This window comes from Leptopilina heterotoma, unplaced genomic scaffold (genome assembly GCF_015476425.1).
Source record: "Leptopilina heterotoma isolate Lh14 unplaced genomic scaffold, ASM1547642v1 Lhet_161, whole genome shotgun sequence".
NCBI lineage: Eukaryota > Metazoa > Arthropoda > Insecta > Hymenoptera > Figitidae > Leptopilina > Leptopilina heterotoma.
The window spans coordinates 2660036-2683800 of NW_025110876.1; the positions used below are offsets into that span (position 1 = coordinate 2660036).

Consider the following 23765-nt stretch of genomic DNA (forward strand, 5'->3'; position numbering starts at 1 on the left):
TTATAATTGTTTTAAATAGTTTTTCGAGAATTTAAAAATGGTTTTTTTGATATCAGCTAGCATTAGAAATAAATTAAAATTTCATTTCCCTTAAAGTAATTTTTATTTGTCATTCCATTTTTTAATAAGTGACATTTTTTACAATGCACATTTAACATGTTTTAATTTGTAATATTTCAATTTTACAAGTTTAGATTTTATGTACAACAGAATTCAAAGTTTTAAGGAAAATAAATTCCGAATATTTTGAAAGCTGACGTGGAAAACGAAAAGTAGTTTTCTTTTATACAATTTCTTTGTCTTTTGTAACCTATAAATTAAATATAAATTAAAAAATGTACATTCTGCTAACTGGTGAATCAATCGCAATAAGTGGTAGTTTTTTACACAAATACAATTTAAAGAAATTATTTAGCTTTTCCCTGCGCAGCAACCGCTGCGATCGCAGCTTTAACAGTCTCTTCGTCACCCAAGAATTTCATAGAAACTACAGGTTTAAAATTCGCATCTAGTTCGTAAACAAATGGAATACCCGTTGGAAGATTCAGTCCCATAATTTGATCGTTGCTCATCTCTGAAAATTGAAATGATAGATTAAATACAATTTAGTAATTTGAAGTTACAGTGGAAACTTACGATCAAGATGTTTGACAATTCCCCGTAGACTGTTTCCATGAGCAGCGATAATAATTTGCTTTCCTTCCTTGAGTTGTGGAATGATGGTATCGTTCCAGTAGGGCAATGTTCTCTCAATTGTTAATTTAAGTGACTCGAATTTGGGAAATTCCTCGGGTTTTGGTCCATCGGCGTATCTTGCATCTTTGACAATATTGTCATAGTATTTGTGATCCGGCTCCATTGGTGGTGGTGGAGTGTCAAAGGATCTCCTCCAAATTTGCACCTGTTCTTCGCCGTACTTGGCAGCAGTTTCTGCTTTATTCATTCCTGTTAATCCACCATAGTGACGTTCATTTAAACGCCAAGTTTTATGAATTGGAATACTCTCCTGACCAATTTCCTTGAGAATTGATTGCAGTGTCACTTGAGCTCGAGTTAACACCGAAGTATGAGCACAATCGAATTTATATCCTGCATCTTTTAATGCTTTTCCTGCGGCAGCAGCTTCACTCTTTCCTGAAAAATATCTTGTTTTATGAATCGAATAACTATAAAGAAATTTTTATAAAAATTTCTCCAAATATAGTGAAATAGATGTTTCTATTCAAAACTAGATGAAAATTGGAAAAATAAATTTTACTGTAACGACCTTTTGACCTTGAAAGAGGGAATGACAATTGTTCCCAATTATTACATAAAATAAATACCTTTTTCGGATAAACCAGCATCGTACCATCCGCAGAACAAGTTCAATTGATTCCATTCACTTTCGCCATGGCGAACCATAACAATTCGGTATTTCGACATTTTATTTGTAGAATAAAAGTACGTTATGTCACGACGTTCTCGCACAAACTCACGGATGACAACGACAAGTGAAGCGCTTCGGTCGATAATTTTCCCATCGCCCTTAAACGAAACCTGACTCAATATTTTCTCATTATTCGGTAATAAACGACTGAAATTTGAAATAAATTTTTGTTTTAGCATTTTTGTACGTAAACTTTAAATAAACAAGAGTTTATTTAAACATAATTGAGAGAAATAACGAAATATTAAAATCATTTAAATGTTTATTTTTAAATGTCAGCCGTGGATGCCATTTTTAAAAAACTTGGTAACCAATGGAAATTGGAATTAAGAATTGGTTATATTACTCTCAACCAATCGGAAACGGATTCCGAACGTTCTCGTGTAAACTGCCTTAAATAAAGCACATGTTGGTGTACCTAACCTTCCAGGCATTTTGACATTTTGACAGACAAGATTATTTATTTTAATGTTTTTTTTCAAATTATGTTTGCGACTAAATTCATAGAAAGTGGCATTTTTATTAACTTTTATGAAATATAAATAATTCACCACGTTCTATGAGAAATAACTGTGATAATGGATGCAATAAGTGAGCGTCGTGACAGTAATAACAGCAGTGATTCATTAGATATTAATACACGAAGAAAATTTAATGAAATTTGTGAAATATCATCAAATTGGGAGATAAATAATGAAAAAACATTTTCCGACACCATTTCCATTGTTCCTCGTTCAAAAATAGCGAAACGGTAAATATTCTTAACGCAGTTAAAATTATTTTATTTCTTGTTATTTCTCTTGTAGTAAAAATGCCAAAGATTCACTTTTTTGTGAATCTTTTAACATAAAAACTCTAAGTATTTCTTGTCTTCTTGTTATAGACCAAACTTGGAAGATATTGTTTCACTAGACACATGTCTTGGACTCTGCAATAGAAAAAATTTAGACGAACCTTGTCTGTTTGATATCAAAATAACAAATGGTCAGAAAATAAGTAGCATCGCTTTAGTATCGGAAGCGCCTGTTTTAGAATTTTTCAAACAATCTGGAGAATATGCAGCAACAATTTTTGCCGAATTTGTCGATGAATTTGAAAATAATTCCGTTTATTTGGGAGAAATGAATTTTGATCCACCCACATCGGAAGCGAGTATTCAGGTAATTTTTAACTATATCTATAATTATCATGAATATAATACAATCATAATTTTGTATTAAAAATTCTTTCTATAATTTAGTTCACAAAAGTGAAGAATAAGACTTCATTAATGTGGTTATATGGTGTAAGGCTGACATTAACAGACCAATTATCGAAAGAGGAGACAAAAATGTTTAATCCTCAAATAATAAATGATTTTTTGCTAAATTTCAATAAATCTAAATCGAAAAGTGTTGAAATAGCAAATAAAGTGTTCCAGTCACTCAATGGACGTGAATCGAATTCATCAAATGAAGATATTGATTTATATTTAACAAAATTTATAGGAATGGGCTTCTTACCACATAAGCAAAAAATCGTTACTAAAGAAAAAGATAAACAGAAAATTGAAACAATTTCTATCACAAAACCAAATGAAAATGATATTAAAAGTTATATAGATAAAAAATTTGTAGATATGGAAAAACGATTGATGGACAAAATAGACCAAGTGGAGCAAAAGACTAATCAAAAATTAGATAAAATTCTCAACATTTTAGAAACAAAATCATCATAATATTTGCAATTCATAAGTGAGATTATATTTCGATTAGTTTTTAGTTGGAATTTAAGAGGAGTTTTAAGTATAATTATACAAGATTTATTTATATATTGGAAACAAATAAATTATGAAAAAAATTAAGGTAATTAATTTTTTTAGAAAAAAGAAACAGTTTTCGTTTTCATAAATGTATGAAAGTGTATATTATACTCGCTTTAGAAAATTATTTTTAGTTTCATAAAGCTATTTTAGTACAAATCTTACACATTTGGCCGAGACGAACTTAAAATTATATTCTTTATAAAAATAAAAAAAGGAAACTATATCATTGACAAGCAATACCGTTTTCCTCGCTTGTTTCATCATTATCATTATCTTCAGATTCATCTTGCGGTGGATCCCAAATGTGAAGATTTTTTCGCCACAATTTTACCATTCCATCCCAGCCTCTTCTGGTGTATTTCAGATGCATTGGAGGTGTCCTTGGATGATCCTTAAGACGTTGATCTCTAAAAAGTTTAATTAAAAATGATCAAAGATTTAAAAAAAAGTTTCTAAAGACTTTACCTGTAATTTGAAATTTATTCAGGGTTGCCACAAATATTTAATTTTGTTTTTCCCTGATTTCCAGAACAATTTTTGACTTTTTCCCTGACCCAAGAAGACTAGAGACAGGAGGTAAAACTTCGGTAGTGGGGGTATGGCAATGCTGAGTCACTCAGCTGATGTATGGTCAGGCGTTTACTTTCAAAAAAGTTTTCGCCGCAATAGACCACATGGACTTCTGCGCATCTAAACACGTAAACACGGGAAAATATATTCTATACAAATACAATATGAAATATAGAAATTTATATTTTTAAACATCTTTTAGTTATTAAAAAAAAGTTTCAAAACCAAAAAAATGTGTAAACTGTAGCATGAAGTATATTAAAAGTTAACAAAAAGTAATAGTCATATTGTTGTGTTTATCTTTCTTCTTGTTACAACTTTTCACACAGCACGTTTTCGGAATTTTTAACTATTTGAATAACACTTCATTTAATAGTCACTCACATTATTTCTATATATATATATATACATATATCCGTTATGACACACATTGGGTCTCGATTGCACTTTAAAGTTAACCTCAAATTAAAATCATATCATACACATGTGAAACACACGGTATACAAGAATTTGAATGTGTGAGTGATGTGCAGAAGCACCGCGCCGGCGACTTTTCGAAACGGAAAACGCCTGGTTAAAGAAAGGCTCTTGACTCATCCCCACTACCGAAGTTTCACCTCCTGTCTCTAGCCTTCTTGCCCTGACCCTAAAAAACGGTCAGGGCCCAAATTTCTTTAATTGTAAAATTATTCGAAAACATTAATAACTTCTTTTTTAAATAAATATTTAATCATTATTTTTCCATAGGAATTAATGCTAATAAAGTTCTTCGCAAGAATTCAATTATTTTTATAAGTCAGTAATAAAATTACTCAAAATAATTCAATTATTTTCATAAATAATAAATCAATTATTCGGAAATTCATTTTTAAATCAATTTTTATAACAAAATTCGACGAAAATTCAATTATTTAAATTAAAAAAAAAATAATTTATTGAATAATTGAATGTTTGTTAAAATTGAATTCTCATAAAAAATTTTATCAACAAATTTTTAAATAATATTGAATTCTTTTGACGAATTTTATTAAAATGTTTAAGAATAATTACATTTTTCGAGGAATTCGATTAAAATTGTATCAAAAATAATTAAATTCCTAAGAACAGTTTTACTATTTATAAAAATAATTGAATTATTGGAAAGAAATTTATAAAAAATTTGTAAATAATTGCAATCCTGGGAAATTGTTATTATTTATAAAAATAATTAAATGTTTGCGTAGAATTTTATTAAATTTTTTGTAAATAATTTTGAATTTTGCAAAGAATATTATTAAAATTCTTGAAAACAATTGAAATTCGGAGAAGAATTTTATTATTTATAAAGATACTTGAAATTTTTTTTAAATTTTTGAACATAATTGAATGTCTGCGCAGAATTTTAATACTTTTGAAAATAATTGAATTTCTGCAATCATTTGTAAGTTTTCAAAAATTAAATTTGTTTTAGTATTTTTAACTAAAATTCTTCTATAAATCTATTATTTTTAATAATTAATTATGTAAATATATATTAAAAAATTGATCTAATTTCAGAAGAATTTGAATTATTAAAATTTTTGAAAAATCTAGGTTCATTAAAATTTTTAATTAAATTCAATCAAAATTGTAATTTTGTAAAATTTAAAATTAAAACCTTTTGAATTTGATCTATTTATGAAAATTGTAAATGGAATCTCTTTAAAATGCAGTTAATTTTAAATAATACCTAAGTAAAATTATTGATTAAATAATTTATAAGTAATAATTTTATGATAGCTCTTAAAAAATGAAGATTTTAAAAAGAAATTATTGTGAGAAATAGAAAAAATGGAACAAAACAAAAAAGACAAAAATTTAGAATTTTCTTATGAATTCTAAAAATTTATTTTTTTCCAGTACTTTTAATAAAAAGCCCTTACTTCTCCTTGTTATTGTATGTTGATTTATTTTTGAATTAATTTTACTTACTTGGGAATCTGTTGAACGTATCTGTCGTAGCCTATAGTATTTTTTCCATAATCGATATCTTTTTGTCTGCGAGCCAGCAGAGATGCATCAGTTTCATATTCAACTTGCTTTTTGATATTGGGACCAGAGGAAGTTGTACTACTACTTGAAGCACTATTATTTCTAAGTCTCTTTTGCTCTTCCTCTAAACCATTATTGTGGCTTTCGCGTATCCTTTTAGGCACAGATTCATATTCTTCATCCTCATCATCATCCTCATCGTCACACCATGGTCTTTCGTCTTTTCTCACATTTTTCGCATTTTTTTCGTAATCCACTTTTTTATCTTGATTAAATTTTCGTTTACTATCCTCTGAACAATGTCTCACTTCATTAACTCCAGTTTTCACCACAATTTCTTTCGTCTTAATTATACACTCATCGACAATCTCCTTTTTCTCAAAAATTGTTTCTATATTTTCTTTCTTAGTTTCATTTATTATATTTGCGCAAATTTCATCGAGTAAAGCATCATTTTCATCATCCATTGGTTCTGGAGATGGAACTTCTCGAATTTCGGTTTTAATTTCAGCAGACATACTGAATAATTGTATACAAAATTTTTTTGGTTATTGACGTGAAGGAAATTCTCCAAATCTAAAATTGCAGGAAGAAATTTTAATAATATTCGATTAAGATATGCGATATTGATAATTATTTTTTTGTGTTAAGTTATTATTGGAAAAATCGTTTTATAACCTAAATTTGTTTGTCAAAATGGTCAAAATTTTTGACGCACTTTTTTCTAAGGGAAAATTTTATTTCTTACCAAACGTTGAAGAAGTCCTTTGAAGTCCCTTAAATTATAAATCGGTCGTAATCAATAAAATATGATTGAAATTAACAAATAATAGAAAAATATAATAAAAATAAAAATGTTAAGATTAAAGTGTCATATACAACAGCACACAGCACAGCGGTATCGGTATATGAGTGAATCGCGCCTTTTTCCCCTTTTTCTGAAAGCTTGGGTTTTTTTGAGGTTATGAAATTTGGAAATTACCTGCTTGAATTTGAATTTGATCAATTGCTTCTTTGATACTCTTTATAAATCATGTAGGTCATCAAAACAATTGCAACAAATGTTATAAACTTCATTATTAGATAATAAGTCCTACAGTTATTGATTAATCCTTTTTTTAATTATTTTCCTTATTTAAATTGAGTTTTTAAATTCCGGAATGTTGATGTGACGAGCGACTATTATCTCGCTCGAGTATTTCTCGATTAATCGAGATGCGTTTAAAATGTCGCGGCAAAATATAATATTAATTATATTTTGATTAAAACCCTGAGATTGAATTGAACTTAGCATCGTATTTTTACAAATATACCTTCAAGTAAGAATGTGTTCAAAAAACATTCTTATGTTGAAAATACGAATGAAAAGAAGAATTAAGAAATAGCCTTAGGGATTTCCAAGCAATATGTTCTTCTAATAAAATCATAAAACTTAGTCTAAGACTCAAAAACACATTTTCAGTAATAAGGAAATAGAATTTCTTGTCAACTAAAAAAACAACGTCTTCTAGAAATCCAATAGAGTTGTAATGTAAACCGTAGGTAAAGAAGGTGTCATAAAAATATGCGAACCAATTTCTTAAGATGACCCTTTTTTAGGCAGAGCAGTAAAATCACATCTGCCTGCAAAATTCGTTATATCCTTTTTCTCATGAAAAAGGCACGTTTTGGAAATCCCACATTCGGCACTTTTTTCTGATAAATAAATATGAATTGATTTCATTTATAATTTCTATAATAATTAAAATAATTATTGTAATTAAATTAATGTTACATATTTTGATATTGTACTAACTTCTTTTCCAAATTATACTTTACTAATTAATATCAAAACAACTACTTTATTTTTATTGTTATTAACTAACAAATGTTGAATGTGTATATATGTGTGTGTAATGTGCAGATGTATAATATGCACATGAGTATGTTTACATATTAGAAATTATGTATATATTATATTATCTTCATGTTATATTCTTTATGTACAATATAATTATAATGTAAGACACTTCACACATTTAAATGTGGTAATGTAATTGTAATTTAGATTCATTAATCATAAATCGAACAATTTATTATAAATCTTATAAATAGAGCAAAAGTATGATGAGTGAATATAGTATGTATAAGAGATACTCTTTTATTTTATGTGTGTGTAGAATTCACAGTGTCGTGCCTAAAAGTATTAGTGTCTCGATGTTGAATACATAACCAATAAGAGTGCGCGTCATAGCGAGCATGCGCATTCGGACTAAAATGGACACAAGACGGAGAGCATCTCCGTCTCGTCTGACAACAAACTTGTAGAGTTCTAATCTTGCGCTTGACTAGAAAGGTTCTTGTCGTCCAAGTTCCTTAGCCAGCTTGATTGAACAAAGTACTTCAATAAACTTAAAGGGTTTTACCTTCGAAAGGAGACAAATAAATTATCTTCTTTCGAACTGGTTTCCCTTCCCTTATACGGAATTTAATATTGTTTCATTTAAATTATCCCGCTTCCTTTTTAAAGGATTTAACAAGTCGAATCCGGCCAATCAATCACTTTTAAGGCGCTTGCACACTTCCAAAATTTTGGGCGAGCAGCGAATTTTCATGGCCTTGAAACTCATATTACTAAATATGATTGGCTCTACAAAAAGCTGCGTGAAAATGTACTTTGTCAGAGCCAATCATATTTAAGGCGCTTGCACACTTCCAAAATTTTGGGCGAGCAGCGAATTTTCATGGCCTTGAAACTCATATTACTAAATATGATTGGCTCTACAAAAAGCTGCGTGAAAATGTACTTTGTCAGAGCCAATCATATTTAGTAATGTGCATTTCAAGGCCGTGAAAATTCGCTGCTCGCCTAAAAATTTGGAAGTGTGCAAGCGCCTTGACGATTCGATGTTTTGAACATTCGACAACTTTACCATTCTACTACTTGATAATTCGAACAGATGGCGTTTCGACTTTTTGTCCATTCAACTACTTTACCATTCTACTACTTGGCAATTCGAACAGATGACGATTCGACGTTTTGAACATTCGACAACTTTACTATTCTACTACTTGACAATTCGAACAGATGGCGTTTCGACTATTTAAGCATTCGACGAATGGACTTTTCGATGGTTTTACCATTCGACTAAATGACGATTCGACGTTTTGAGCATTCGACGTTTTGAACATTCGACAAATTGAGAATTCGATGTTTTTAGCATTCGATTAAATGAAGATTCGACTATTTGAGCATTCGACTAGATGATGATTCGATGTTTTTAGCATTCGACGTTTTGTCCATTCGATTACTTGGCATTTGACTATTTGATCATTCGACTACTTGGCTATTAGGGGATATGCATGCGTCTCAACTCTGTGTCTGCGTCGGTTGCTATAGCAACACATGCTAAAATCAACGCAACGCAGTCATTCGCACACTTTTTAAAACCTATTGGAGAAAGGCCTATAAGGCCTAAGCACAATAGGTTCGCGAAAGTCGTTTTCGAACGCAAAGCATGAGTTAGAAAATGAAAGAGATATATTTGTGTCCTTATCTATCTCATGCGTCTCGTTCGAGAACCTATTGTGCGTTGGACTTAACAGTTGACGCTCAACTAGTGACACCTGGCGGTTTAGTTTCATTCGATTTTTGTGATTTTTGTTTAAATGCCCGGAAAGTCATCAGAATTTTTCATAAATTGATTGAATTTTTGTGTTATTTAAATTGGGAATACTATGGAAAATAGTAAGTTTAGTATTTTTTTAACTGAGTAATGTATAAAATATGATATGCGATGCAAAATTGATTGAAATTTCAATTGAATTCAATTGTAGTTTTCAAACATAACCTACAAAACTTTTTATAATTTTTCCTTTAATTAAATATTTTATTGATTATAAATGAAATGGTTATTAAATTTTTCTGATAACTTTGACAAGGTATTTTAAAATTTTGTTTATTGAGAAAGTTAAAAGACTCAAGTTTTTCAACTTGATTTTATTACCGCATGAAAAATTTTATTATTTAATGTTTTTCCGTTCTATTTACTATAATAATGATTAATATGAGTAAATAAAAAAATGATTAAAAATTTTGTACAGTTGTCGAGAAGAATTTACTAATTTTAATACTCGATGTGAGTCCAGTGCAGAGAATCGTTAAACAAGTTATCACACAATGCCTAGATTCAGCGATTGTCTTTGCGAATGCACATCTCATGAAAACACCCAACAATCTTCTTGCCGTAATGGCATGTCATGGAAATGGAGCACAGTTCCTCTATCCAGATGAAAAACGATCGGAGGTGAGACAAATTGATGGGCAGTATGAGCTATTTACATTGGTCGAACGAACAATACGGCAACGATTGCAGCAAATGATAAACGATATGCCTTCGGATGGACTTTCGAATTTCGAGAGTTTAATCTCTGGTGCTCTATCCATGTCACTTTGTTATATCTCGAGATTGGAGAGAGAAAAAGTTGCCGGCGAGAAACTTAATTCACGAGTTCTTGTAATTACCGCCAGTCATGATTCAGCGGGACAATATATGAATTATATGAACATCTTTTTTACGGCACAAAAAATGGTTTGTACTATTCAACAAAGATTGTTCAAAGATTGTTCAAAGTTCAAGTTAATTTCATTCTTTAGGGGGTGATATTAGATGTTTGCAGTTTGGATCATGAATTAACTTTGCTGCAACAGGGTTGCGATTTAACAGGTGGAAATTATTTGAAAATTCCTCAATTACCGGGTTTGCTGCAGTATTTATTGGTGAGTTTATTTTTAATTAATAATTATAATTTAAGTGTTATTCAGGGTTGCCACAGGTTAGGGAAAAACAAGGTATTTTTATGGAAAGTATTTCTATTTCTGACAATAATTTCCTTTTATTTAAAAGAGTTGCGTTTACAATTTTTATAAATAGATAAACTCCAAAAGGTTTCAATTTGAAATTTTAGAAAATTTAAATTTTCAATGAATTTTGTTTAGAAATTTTAAAGAACTTAGATTTTTCAAAAATTTTAATAATTCAAAATCTTCTGAAATTTGTTAAATTTTTGAATTAAAAATACCTAATGGATTTATAGAAGAATTTTAGATAAAAACACTAAAAAATTGAATTTTTGAAAAGTTGCAAATGATTGCAGAAATGCATTTACTTTCAAAAGTAATAAAATTCTTATAAGAAATTCAATAATTTTCATAAATAATAAAAATTTCACAGGAATTCAATTATTTACAAATTTTTTTGTTTGTAATTATTCAATTATTTTCATAAATCATACAATTTTTTACAGGGATTCAATTATTTTCATAAATAATAAAAATTTTTGCAGAGATTCAATTATTTTCATAAATAATAAAACTCATCATATCACAGAATTTCAATTATTTGTACAATTTTAATCGATTTCCTTGAAGAATGTATGTAATTATTCCTAAAAATTTGTTGATAAAATTCGTTATGAGAATTCAATTTTGAGAAACATTCGATTATTCAATAAATTATTTATTTTTGTTTTTAAATAATTGAATTCTCGTAGAATTTTCAAATTAAAATTGATTTAAACATGAATTATAATTAAAATTTTAGATAATAATTGAATATTAAAGCTTTATACCATGAATTTAGGAAATAATTGAATTTTGAAAAGGATTCAAAAGTAAGAAAATTCTTTGCAGAAATTCAATTATGTTCAAAGAATTACAAAAATTCTGGTCAAAATTTCAATTACCTTTATAAATAATAAAATTCTATTCCGTAATTCAATTATTTTCAAAACTTTTTGTCAATTCAATGTTTTTCAATAATTACTATTTTAAGAAAATTTTCCAAAAGAATTCAATTATTTAAAAATAATTTTGAATAAAATTCTACGCAAAAATTTAATTTTTTCCATAAATAATAAAAATTTCACAGGAATTCAATTATTTACTAATTTTTAAAATAAATTTCTTCGCAATAATTCAATTATTTTCATAAATAATAAAACTGTTCTTAGGAATTTAATTATTTTTATAAATAATAAAACTCATCGCAGAATTTTAATTATTTTTGATACAATTTTAATCGAATTTCTTGAAAAATGTAATTATTCTTAAAAATTTTATTAAAATTCGTCAAAAAAATTCAATATTATTTAAAAATTTGTTGATAAAATTCTTAAAAGCATTATTGCGTTAATTTTTAGAAATAATTATTTTAAAAAGGTTTTAAATTAAAATCATTGAAAATCTGAATTTTCCATACTTTTAACTAATAATTCTGTAGAATTAATTTTTTTAAAAAAGTTTAATTGAATTTTTAAAAAATTAATTGAAGTTTTTATTTTCTAATGTATATTTAATTGAAGATTTTCCGAATTACCGAAATTTTGTAAAATTGATTTGTAAACAAATTAATTTGAAATTCTCAAAGAATTTTTTCAATAAGTATTAAAAATAATCGATTTAAAGAAGAGTTTTAGTTAAAAATTCAAGAAAATAATAATTGAATTGAAATGATGAAAATAATATTGAAAAAGTTACATTAACAATATTCTTATAAAGTAAAGTAAGATTTCATCGTATACCTTTCATAAGGTCGTTACAATTTCCTCAGATCTTGTTTTACCTCTCTCTAACTAAACTCACAACACAAATTAAAATCCCTATTTTGCGGTTGCATCCGACTTGAGTTAGGAGTACTCGCATTTGCCTGGACATTCGGCCACGGGATTCCGCCAACGATCAATATTCTTATAATATAAAAGTACGATTTTATCACTCGGTCATTTTTATTTATTATCTAACGTGAAGAAATCGATTACTCCGAGTTTTTTTAATAATATTTTTATAGGTTGTTGAATTTCAAAAAGGTTTGAATTTGAAATTTTTGAAAATCTTAATTCCTACAGAAAAATATTAATGATTAAATATTTATTTTAAATAAAACTTGGTGTTTTTGAATAATTTTACAATTATAAAAAAATTCGGAAATACACGGAGAAAATTGGATATTTAAGGTAAATATCTAGATGTTAAAGTTTAATATTTTTATTCTTTAACATAGGGACAGCTATCTAGATATATAAAGTAAATATCTGGATGTTAAGCGTTAATATCCAGATAATATATTTTTTCAATATCTACTTTTGAATATCCAGTTTTCTCCGTGTAAATGTATTAGAACATTTTTTTTTGAGTATCTAATCATTTTTAGAGTGAATTAGAATATTCTTTTGGGGTAAGGAAAAAGTTAAAATTTTGTCTGGAAATCAGGGAAATGTCAGGGAAAAAGAAAATTAATTTTTTGTGCCAATCCTGTTATATTTTAATTAGAATTTATTTTATTTGCTAACGTTTTAGTGATTCATTCATTTTTTATATTTGTTTTATATCAGTTGAAATATCATAAAAAAGGTTTATGACTCACATATTCAGCGATGAAACCTTTTTCTTTCTGAAACAAAATACTATATTTACATTTATTACCCTTTTTATTTTTGGATCGTTTACCACTCTTTTGCTCTATTTAATACTGTCGCGGTTCAATTTTACCGAAATAGAAGAGAAAAACGAATTTTTCTCGATTTTTTTCTCGTTGTTTGATGTTTCATATTTGTTTGTCATTTGTTTATCAAAGTTGTTCGAAATTTTTTCAATCATTTTTCTGAAATATGTCGAAATTTTTCATTTTTGTCTGATTTGTCCTTTTTTCCAATTCTCTGTCGACTCTATCTTTTTTGACTGAAATAAAACTTTAAATATTCCACTACCTATAACAGTGTGTGTGTGTGTGTGTGTGTGTAAGGGAGAGAGAGAGAGAGATCTTTGATGTGGCCACGCGAAACTTTCTATATTAAACTTTATAACAACGACTGAGCGTAGTTTCAAGATAGTTGAATATTGAGAAAGGAATTTTCTGTCTTATTCCTTAATTATTTTTTTAAAATTGTTTTTATTTGAACTATTAGTGAAAACAAAAGATTGAAATTATTTTTCTAATAATCGATTTATTATAAAGATACATAATACACCTGTTTAATTGGAGAATTCTTCTAATTCTGGCCTCTAGAACTTGAAATGCTTTCATTTTAATTAAGGATCGTAAAACGTTTGTAGTTGCAGTCAAAGTGAAATGCCTATGCAATTTACGCAAGAGAAAGTACAAAAAATTACAGCGGAAATTCATTAATTGGTTAATTGCTTTTTTTTGAAGTTACAAAGCTTTCAATTCGTTTTCTTTTTTTTTTGAATGATTATAATTTTTTTCGCCCCGACAGTAAATTGTATATTATTAAATTTTGAAAAATTGAAAATTGTACACGTCCCAACGGGAAGTTGCCAATGTTAACGATTGGTTCAATAATGGGCCATGCTTGGTACCCAATGGTTTTTTCTTGGCAAAACAATTGGCAACCATCATTGGACCACCAATGGTTTAAACTTGGGATGATCACGCTACTGCCAATGATCGGTAGCCAAGCATCGGGCCAATATTAGTTGCCAAGGAATTGCCAAGGAGACAAAATCGATTTTCAAAAGCTTGATTTTTTATTGGCAGCCAACAAAAAACCAAGGTTTTGAAAATTGATTTTTTTTAATTATTAATTAAAATTTATTTTTAAAAAATATATTTTTCAAAAATTAATTTTAAAAAAATATATTTTTCAAAAATATATATTTTTTTAAATTAATAGAACATATTAATTTAATTTGTCACCTCTGGTAAAACAAAGATGAAAGACTGATAAATTCCCTCACTTTATATCTTACAGTGGAGGGATGACTGTGAATGTCTTTGCGAGAGAGGAGCAGGTACTTATATAGAGCCAGTGAGAAAGGTCACAAGCGAGAACAAATCACTAGCATGCACTCTGGCGGCGCATGTCGGAAGTGGCGCAACGTTGGTTGCCAAGCGCTGCGTCGATAATGTCAGGATATGCATGCGCGCCAGAAAACAGTTCCGACAAGCGCCGCCAGAGTGCATGCTAGTGATTTCTTCTCGCTTGTGACCTGTTTCACTGGCTCTATATAAGTACCTGCTCCTCTCTCGCAAAGACATTCACAGTTATCCCTCCACTGTAAAATATAAAGTGAGGGAATTTATCAGTCTTTCATCTTTGTTTTACCAGAGGTGACAAATTAAATTAATATGTTCTATTAATTTAAAAAAATATATATTTTTAAAAAATATATTTTTTTAAAATAAATTTTTGAAAAATATATTTTTTAAAAATAAATTTTAATTAATAATTAAAAAAAATCAATTTTCAAAACCTTGGTTTTTTGTTGGCTGCCAATAAAAAATCAAGCTTTTGAAAATCGATTTTGTCTCCTTGGCAATTCCTTGGCAACTAATATTGGCCCGATGCTTGGCTACCGATCATTGGCAGTAGCGTGATCATCCCAAGTTTAAACCATTGGTGGTCCAATGATGGTTGCCATTAATGTTCCAATAATGGAACGGAGTTCGCCAAGCATGGCCCATTATTGAACCAATCGTTTACTTCCCATTGGGGTGAAGAATGGAGGAGAACAGAACATTATATTTTGTTTTTTTGTTGAAGAAGTTAAGTATGGTGGAGTTTATTAATTTTTTTTAAATTTTCTATTAATTTATTTATTAATATTCTATTTCTATTTTATTAATTATTCTGTTTTGAAATAACATTTGAATGACGAAATTATAATATGTGAAGATTAAATTTATTAGATTTTTTAATTATTGGAAAATAAGGCGAGAGGGTGTGGAGAAGTTTGAAAATTTGACGTAAGGAGAATTTTCTTAATGATTCAGTGGGTGTTTCTTCCTGATCCTGATGTTCGGTCGAAACTTGTTCTACCACCTCCTGTCAAAGTTGACTATCGAGCAGCTTGCTTTTGCCACCAAGAACTTGTCGATATTGGTTACGTTTGCTCCGTATGTCTTTCAAGTAAGAAACATTAATCATTTCAAGATTTATGTCACATTTTTAACTTATATAAAAACTGTCAATAACTTTTTGTTCTCAGTTTTCTGCAAATTCAGTCCAATCTGCACCACTTGTCAGTAAGTTGAAATTTAATATTGTATTCTTTTGATTTTAAATTAGAAAATTGTTATTTATTACTTTTTGCAATAATATTATAATAATAATATTAATATACATTAATAATTGTTAAATTCCGGATTCTATTCGCAATTTAAAGATAGTTGCTTCTGTTTGCTTTCTTAATGTTTTGAAGATTAAATAATAACAAAAATTAATTAAACAAAATTGTTTTACATTAGAAATCATAATTTAATTTAACTTTCTAAAACATAATAATTCATTTAAAATTACTGTAGAAAAACTAATTTTTATCAATGCGAAAGACGATTATTGTTATTTATTTTGTAAGAAAAACTGGATTTTATTTATTTTAATGTCTTATTCTATGTAAAAATAAAAAATTGATTTTCAGAAATTCCACATCACCTTTTTTAGAATTACTTCAAATGTTTACTTATTCAGATTTAGAGAATATGTTTTTTGATACAATTTTTGCAAGAAAAATTTAATAATTACCTTATTTAATATTTTACATAATTTTTTTGAAGAATTTTTTTGAATTTTTTATATTCAAAAGACGGAGTTTTTTTTAATAATTTTAATTGAAAATTTTGAAAGTGATTGAAATTTATGGAGGATTTCATTCAATTTTTTGAAATATTCGTGCTTGTTAATAGTTAAAATTAAGCCTTTGATTATTGAATTATACAGGAGAGACTGGGGCGAAAGGTTAAACTGTTAAAACAGTTAAAATTCATTATCTTTCGAACGGAAATAGTTAGAGCATTGCAATTTTAATTATAGAAGGGTGTTATCACTCTAAATAAATGTCCGGAGTTATGTGACATTCTGTTCATTTTTGTGGTGTCCATATTTAAAGTTTGTTTTCACCCTACTTTTGAAAATTTTTTCGTAAAAGAATATATCAACTTTTAAGTATATTTTTTTAATTTATTCTCATAGCGATTTTTTTAGGTCCTTATTTGGGTCCCATGAAGAGATACCTGAAGGTATTTTCTGAATATCTTTAGTCAGATTTTTTTTATTTGTTGTTAAAGCCAAAAATGCACCCTGGGGCGAAATGTTAAATAATAATGGGTGGGGCGAAAAGTTAAATGTACACTGTAAAAAAATCTCGTGTAAATTTACAATGTCCGACGCTGGAAAGTATGGCGACTAGTCCGACGTGGTGATTATACATAACCTAACATGGTAATTTTACATCATGCCACACAGTTTTAAAATACAATGTATTTTAAAGTATACCTACGTAAACAAGTAATTTAGTTAATAAAAGTTATAAAGTTAATAAATTGAAATTTCAAAAAAAAAGAAAATTTTCATTTTTCAACACCTATCAGAAAATAGTATTAGTAGGTTAAAAATAGAATTTAACATTTAGCCCCAGGCATTTAACTTTTCGCCCCAGCATGGGGCGAAAAGTAAAAAAAAAACAAAATTTTCAAAAACGGACAAAATATGTATTTTATGCGAAAATGTCAGAAGCTTTTTTATTGAAAGTTGTAGGGGACAAGTTGCCCTGCAATATTGATATATAAATATTTGCATCTAAGCGGATTATATTGTCTAAAAAAATCATTTATGCAGAATTTAACCTTTCGCCCCAGTCTCCCCTATTAAAATTTTTATAGGGGAGAGTCTCCAGTTGTGAGACACCTCCAGTTGTGAGACAGTCAATTTTTTTTAACATGCAATATTAAAAAGCCGATTGGTTTATATAAAAACATTTCTTTTTATATGAGCCAACTTTTTCGTGTACGCCGAAGCGGATATATAAACTGTTTTTGTTAAATACCAACACTGTGTGTGATAATCGACTAAAAAGCGTTTTTTCAATAAATACAAAGTACTTTTTTTCCAAGTTAATTAATTGGAAAAGGTAAATGTAATGCATTTTCTTTTAGTGTTTTCCTTATATTTTGTGATGCAATATTGCATTGTTCCAATCTACGGTTGAAAATAATTTAATTTTCCTTTTTCAAAATAGCGCCAATTTCTGGGTGTGAGACACAGCATATCACCAGTTGTGAGACGGTGTCAACACCCATCTGGGCAGCATAAAAAATACGACTTTGCAGGCATACTATTTAAATGTTGTTTTGATTTTTTTTCTAGTATTTTTGGGCATGTCAAGTGGAAAAAAGTCAATTGATTCAGAAGAAATCAATTTTAATGCTCTTGTTCAAGCTATTAAATTGTGTTTATTTGATAGTCATATTTTGGCGAATAAATATTATTATTTAGTATATAATAATATATATTATTAATATATTTAATTATTTCTACTAAACATAACGTTTTATGTCAAACTTATTAAATTTTAGCAATTTTTAATGAGTGTCTCACAACTGGAGACATTTTTTTTTTTTTGAAAAAAGCGATGTGCTCGGAAAATGTATCGTAAAACTTTTTGAGTTCATCGAAACACTATACTTTCTTTTAATAAAAGTTGCGTATTTCTGTTACCTTTCGAACGGTGTATTTTATTAACAATTTCGTTTACCCGTTTACAATTTACGGGTCAAAAATGAAACCCGTCTCACAACTGGAGACTCTCCCCTACAATAATTAAATTCTTTTCAGAATTTTATTATAATTTTTTAAAATAATTTAATTCATTAAAGGAATTTTATTAAAATACTGAAAATAATTGAATAATTATAACTAAAAATTTGATTATTGAATTCTTGAGAAGAATTTTGTTATCCATAAAAGTAATTTAATTCTTGCGAAGAATTTTACTTTTTTAATAAAAATAATTAAATTTTTCCGAAGAATTTATTAAATTTTTGGAAAATAATTAAATTATTTCGAAGAATTTATTAAATTTTTTGAAATTAATTGAATTCTTTCGAAGATTTTTATTAAAATTTTTGAAAATAATTGAATTCTTTCGAAGAATTTTTATTGAAATTGTACTAAAAATAATTGATTCCCTGCAAATAATGTTATTCTTTATGAAAGTAATTGAATTTTCGTGAAGAATTCTTTCGAGAAATAAATTAAATTATTGGTAGTCAGAAAAAGGGGAATTTGATTTTTGGTACAAATTGCAAATTTATTGAACAGTAACTATTTTTACAGGATGTTGCATTGAAAAAATTACTTAAAGATTTACTTTTTTTTGCAGTACGGTGTTTAAAATGCCTGGACCGATCCCAATGAAAATGAAAAAGAAGAAGAAAAACTTGGATATTATTTAATGGCATTATTGTAGATATTTTTTTAAAAATAATTTATTGCAATAGCTTATAATGTAAATACCGTTTTTTACAAGTATAAATACATATAATTCAGTATATATATATATATATATACATATGTCGATGTTATTATTAGTTTTTTTTTGTTTTTTATGTTTAGAATATTATTAACATTAAAGTCTATTAAGTATATGGAGTGTATAACTCCTTTTTAATTTTAAGCCAAGTATAATAAAGTAAAGATTTAAATGAAAAATATAATTAACTTAACTTCATTTAATTTTTTCCAAGAATTAAAAAATTACAATTTGAATAAGATAAAAAATTACGGTAAAAAATTAATTCATGTTTCAAAAAGAAAAATAACTAATTTAACGTTTAATCAAACCGTAGACATACAGGTTAATGTAGATAAATCTTTTAAAAATTTAACTGGTGTTTATGTCCCGGATAGTGTTAAACAAGTGTTGAGTCTGGGTGGTAAATTTGTTTTGCCTTGTAGGAAATCATCAGTTCCGGTTCAAAGATTTATTACTGGTGTAGAGTCAAAAAATTTCAAGTTTTCCGACAGAGTTATGAACTCATTGCGATGAAATGTCACCTTTCACCTTAAACATTTTTTAAACTCCAAAGAAGAGTGGAACCCAAACTTGCGATTGTTAGAACGAAAATTTGAAGAAACAAGAATGTTCCTAAAGGAAAACCAAAACCTTATAGTAACCAAGGCAGATAAAGGTAAAATTACAGTTTTGCAATCAAAAGATGATTATATAAATAAAGTAAATTTAATGCTTAACGATCAAAATGTTTATGAAAAAATAAAAAACCCTATAAATTCAATTCAAAAAACTTTATCATCCCTGGTGAACGATTGGCTGTCTCAAGACATAATCTCCGATTTCACATTTCGCAATATTAAATGTACTAATGGTTTGCCTCCTTTGTTTTACGGTCTTCCGAAAATACATAAGGTTGGGTATCCATTAAGACCTGTCACCTCTTTTATAAACTCTCCTTTATATAGTTTATCAGTACTTTACCAAAACATTTTAAAAAAAGAAACCTTAAAATCAAAAATAAACCTAAAGGACAGTTGGCAATTTTTTAATAACATCTCTCATCTTCAGATCCCCGAAAACTATACTATTATGGGTACACCCTGTTTAAAAAATTTGATAGAAATGGAAAAAAAAAATTCTTTCCATTTCAATCGTGTTTCTGAATCCAAAATTTTCAACAATTGCAATCAGTTTCTATTACATACTTTTAATAGAAAGTCTATCCAAATCAATACTTTGTCTATCCGAAAATTGTCCCATGTTGTCCCACTGATTTCAAAGAAAGTCCTATCAAATTCTATCAAAATTGATTATTAAAAATTGTTTCCAATCCAATAAGATTTTTTGATTTAAATTCTATCAAATCCTATATCGAAAAATAACAGAAAGTTCTTTCCTATTGTATCCAAGGTGGTTACAATTGAAAACATACGATTTGAAAAAAATATTTGTGGAAAAAAAAATAAAAGATTCTTATGACCATTAATAACATTATATTCTTAGCACACTCCAAACATACAAACATTTTAATTAAACTGGAAGAATTAAATTAAAACTTGTACCCTATGGGAATCGAACCCCGCACCTATGACCTATCTATCTAAACGCTTAACGACCGCGGCTATCGAATCGACGTGAGAAATATTTTTCGACCTGTCTATATAAACTGCAACTTTGAAAAACGTAAGTTTATGTAAAATATTATAATTTTTGTAAGTACCTATAAAAATACAAGCAGAAATTAAAATATTTATAGAGATTTGCAATATATGCTATTATGTTAAAAATATTAATTAAATATTTAATAAATTTTTGGTCAAATGTCATTTGACCGCTTTGTAATTTTTTGCAAATATTTGCAAAAAATAACATTAAGCGAAATAAAAAACAGAAAATTCGTAAAAATTAAAATTCGCAAAATGACTAGGTCAGACCAGCTCAACTGTGTTAACCCTTTCACACCCAGCCATAACTGGACGGTTAAAAAAACGTAAGTGTAACGTTATTCATAGTTTTCGGGGTCGCTGATTACGAATCTGATATCAGAATTATAACATTTTTTTAATTCAAAATGGCGTATCCAATATGGCGGGCAACTTTTTTACAGATTGATCGGATTGGCTTGGAAATTATTACTCGGGGGTTTTTGAGGTCGCTGATTACGAATATGACATCATTTTTTAAAAATTCAAAATGGCGGATCCAAGATGGCGGACGATTTCTTTTAAATCGTTTAGTTTTACCAGAAACTTGTTACTCGGGGGTTTTCAGGGTCGCTCAATACGAATCCGGTGTTATATTTTTAAAATTCAAAATGGCGGATCCAATATAGCGGACGTTATTTTTAAAATCGTTTAGTTTCACTAGAAACTTGTTACTCAGGGGTTTTCGGGGTCGCTGATTACGAATCCAGTGAGAGTAGAAAGAAACAAGTCCATCTACTGACAGAAATAAATAAATACACAATCGCAATTTTAAAATAAACTACAAATTCGTGATAAGAGACCATAAAAACCCTTGAGTGACAAGTTTCCCTCTAATCCAAACAATTTTTACATTTGTCGTCCGCCGTATAGGATCCGCCATTTTGAATTTTTAAAAATTAACACTTAATTCGTAATCAGCGACCCCGAAAACCCCCGAGTAACAATTTTCAGGTGAAATTAAAATGTTTAAAAATAATCTTCCGCCATCTTGGAACCGTCATTTGAATTTTAAAAAACTGATATTATATTCGTAATCAGCGACCCTAAAAACCCCCGAGTAACAAGTTTCATACCAAACCGTTTAATTTTTACATTTGTCGTCCGCCATATTAGATCCGCCATTTTGAATTTTGAAAAACTAGCACCGGATTCGTAATCAGCGACCCCGAAAACCCCCGAGTAACAATTTTTAGGCGATTTTAAAATATTTTAAAAATTCATGATTTTTAACAATAATTTATCAATTTTTTTAAACAATAGGAATTTTTTAACATGATCTAGGTTACTTATTTTTAAAGCCTTATTCTTCCTGAAGAGAACGCACGAAATTAGATTCAAAAATATTAAGTTTTTTCAAAGATATTGAGGTTTTTGTAGGTGGGACGTATATGTCCCATGGGCGTGAAAGGGTTAAAAGAATTTCGTTGATTTTCTAAAATGTTAAAACTTTTATGAAAATCTGTAGTTTACAACAAAACAATAAAACACTTTTAACCGTTTTTTTGAAATTTTAAATTTTTGTTATTTTTTTTGCATTAACAAAATATTGCAAAATTAAAAAAAAATTAATAACTCAAAAGCCGTTTACAATAAATTAATGAAACTTACACTATTTACACAAAATTGTTCACTCTATTAAAAGAAAATATTTGCATGATTGTAAATTTAAAAATTGCATATTTTTAATAACAATTTTATAAACAATTTAAATTATTTATGTTTTTTACCGCTCCTGTTGCAATGAAACTCATAGGAAGTATACTCAGTAGTCTCTTCTTGAAACTCAAAAAAAAATGTTTGTATTTTCAATTTGGAATGTACATAACGAATTTTTTATTAAAAACGCGCATCCACTCCACAATGGGAAAAATTTGATTGTCGTGGAAAATTCAGTCTAGAAGTTACAAATATTATTTGTTCTTAATAATTTTTTTTAAAATGAAAGTTTATAAAATTGTGCACCCATCAGATTAAATCTGATATCTTAACTTTAAAAAATATTAATGCTACGCATTTGTTAACTAATATTTTGGAATTTTTTTTCTCTTTTGATCATATATATTGTTAAATAAAAAAAATTAGTTAACAGTTTTCGAAATTCTACCGCCACAGATCGGTGCGAAATTTTACAAACTTTCATTTAAAAAAAATTATTAAAAACAAATAATATTTGTAACCTCTAAACTGAATTTTCTACAACAATCAACTTTTTCCTACTGTGGAGTTGGCGCGCGTTTTTAATAAAAAAATTCGTTATGTACATTTTCCAAATTGAAAATACCAAAATTTTTTTTGGGTTTCAAGAAGAGACTACTGAGTATACTTCCTATGAGTTTCATTGCAACAGGAGCGGTAGAAAACATAAATAATTCAAATTGTTAATAAAATTGTTATTAAAAATATGGAATTTTTAAATTTACAATCATGCAAATATTTTATTTTAAAAGAGTGAACAATTTTGTGTAAATAGTGTAAGTTTCATTATTTTAGTGTAAACGGCTTTTGAGTTATTAATTTTTTTTAAATTTTGTAATATTTTGTTAATGCAAAAAAAATAACAAAAATTTAAAATTTCAAAAAAACGGATAAATTATTTTATTGTTTTGTTGTGAACTACAGATTTTCATAAAAGTTTTAACATTTTAGAAAATCAACGAAATTTTTTTAACACAGTTGACCTGGTCCCTATTGAAAATCCCCACATGGGAAACCACATGGGATCCTATGTCAAAAACCATGTAAAACCCTACTTCCATGAAGGAAACCACGTGGTTTACCATGTGGTTTCCCATGTCAAACCATATGGGAAATTGAGACAGGATTTTAGTTAGGAATAGACATGGGGTATTTGAACAGTTTATCTATGCATAAAACCATATCAAATCCCACATGTTTTTCCCAGTCAAATCCTAAACAGAATCCCATGTGAATCCTACGTGGTATTCCACATGGTTTCCT

General features: G+C 28.0%; 4 protein-coding genes across 6 annotated transcripts; 2 read left to right on the forward strand and 2 right to left on the reverse strand.

Moving 5' to 3' along the window:
• Nucleotides 1-92: 92 nt before the first annotated feature.
• On the reverse strand, nucleotides 93-1634 carry LOC122498907 (phosphoglycerate mutase 2). Its single transcript, XM_043606903.1, has 3 exons — nucleotides 1326-1634; nucleotides 637-1134; nucleotides 93-574 (listed from the first exon to the last, which is right to left on the reverse strand). The coding sequence occupies exons 1-3, from the start codon at nucleotides 1606-1608 to the stop codon at nucleotides 408-410; spliced, it is 948 nt and encodes a 315-aa protein (XP_043462838.1). The 5' UTR covers nucleotides 1609-1634; the 3' UTR covers nucleotides 93-407.
• Nucleotides 1635-1813: 179 nt separating this feature from the next.
• On the forward strand, nucleotides 1814-3995 carry LOC122498908. 2 transcript variants are annotated; one of them, XR_006301270.1, is made up of 4 exons: nucleotides 1814-2180; nucleotides 2313-2589; nucleotides 2670-3273; nucleotides 3763-3995. XR_006301270.1 is itself a non-coding variant. In XM_043606904.1 (3 exons), exons 1-3 carry the CDS (start codon nucleotides 2008-2010, stop codon nucleotides 3144-3146), a joined length of 927 nt encoding a protein of 308 aa, XP_043462839.1. In that variant the 5' UTR covers nucleotides 1814-2007; the 3' UTR covers nucleotides 3147-3277. The 2 variants fall into 2 exon arrangements, 1 of the variants encoding a protein (XP_043462839.1); XM_043606904.1 differs by lacking the exon at nucleotides 3763-3995 and having other exon boundaries at nucleotides 2670-3277.
• On the reverse strand, nucleotides 3304-6753 carry LOC122498912 (histone RNA hairpin-binding protein). The gene is made up of 3 exons (XM_043606909.1): nucleotides 6562-6753; nucleotides 5754-6389; nucleotides 3304-3640 (listed from the first exon to the last, which is right to left on the reverse strand). The coding sequence occupies exons 2-3, from the start codon at nucleotides 6329-6331 to the stop codon at nucleotides 3457-3459; spliced, it is 762 nt and encodes a 253-aa protein (XP_043462844.1). The 5' UTR covers nucleotides 6332-6389; nucleotides 6562-6753; the 3' UTR covers nucleotides 3304-3456.
• A 2632-nt stretch (nucleotides 6754-9385) lies between these two features.
• LOC122498910 (general transcription factor IIH subunit 3) lies at nucleotides 9386-19156 on the forward strand. Of its 2 annotated transcripts, none has more exons than XM_043606905.1 (6): nucleotides 9386-9540; nucleotides 9897-10384; nucleotides 10450-10572; nucleotides 15584-15719; nucleotides 15799-15835; nucleotides 18970-19156. In XM_043606905.1, exons 1-6 carry the CDS (start codon nucleotides 9531-9533, stop codon nucleotides 19040-19042), a joined length of 867 nt encoding a protein of 288 aa, XP_043462840.1. In that variant the 5' UTR covers nucleotides 9386-9530; the 3' UTR covers nucleotides 19043-19156. The 2 variants fall into 2 exon arrangements, with proteins under 2 accessions (XP_043462840.1, XP_043462841.1); XM_043606906.1 differs by having other exon boundaries at nucleotides 9403-9540; nucleotides 9981-10384.
• The last annotated feature ends 4609 nt before the right edge of the window (nucleotides 19157-23765 follow it).

Bases quoted from the DNA above. Each gene is read 5' to 3' on its own strand.
- LOC122498907 (XM_043606903.1), bottom strand. From the start codon at position 1,608: ATGCTAAAACAAAAATTTATTTCAAATTTCAGTCGTTTATTACCGAAT. The intron at 1,135-1,325 runs GTATTTATTTTA...GATATTTTTCAG, and splicing joins TGCTGGTTTATCCGAAAAAG to GAAAGAGTGAAGCTGCTGCC. The intron at 575-636 runs GTAAGTTTCCAC...TTCAATTTTCAG, and splicing joins AATTGTCAAACATCTTGATC to AGATGAGCAACGATCAAATT.
- LOC122498908 (XM_043606904.1), top strand. From the start codon at position 2,008: ATGGATGCAATAAGTGAGCGTCGTGACAGTAATAACAGCAGTGATTCA. The intron at 2,181-2,312 runs GTAAATATTCTT...TTCTTGTTATAG, and splicing joins CGTTCAAAAATAGCGAAACG to ACCAAACTTGGAAGATATTG. The intron at 2,590-2,669 runs GTAATTTTTAAC...TCTATAATTTAG, and splicing joins CATCGGAAGCGAGTATTCAG to TTCACAAAAGTGAAGAATAA.
- LOC122498912 (XM_043606909.1), bottom strand. From the start codon at position 6,331: ATGTCTGCTGAAATTAAAACCGAAATTCGAGAAGTTCCATCTCCAGAA. The intron at 3,641-5,753 runs GTAAGTAAAATT...TAAACTTTTTAG, and splicing joins TACGTTCAACAGATTCCCAA to AGATCAACGTCTTAAGGATC.
- LOC122498910 (XM_043606905.1), top strand. The intron at 15,720-15,798 runs GTAAGAAACATT...TTTTGTTCTCAG, and splicing joins TTGCTCCGTATGTCTTTCAA to TTTTCTGCAAATTCAGTCCA. The intron at 15,836-18,969 runs GTAAGTTGAAAT...TTTTTTTTGCAG, and splicing joins CCAATCTGCACCACTTGTCA to TACGGTGTTTAAAATGCCTG.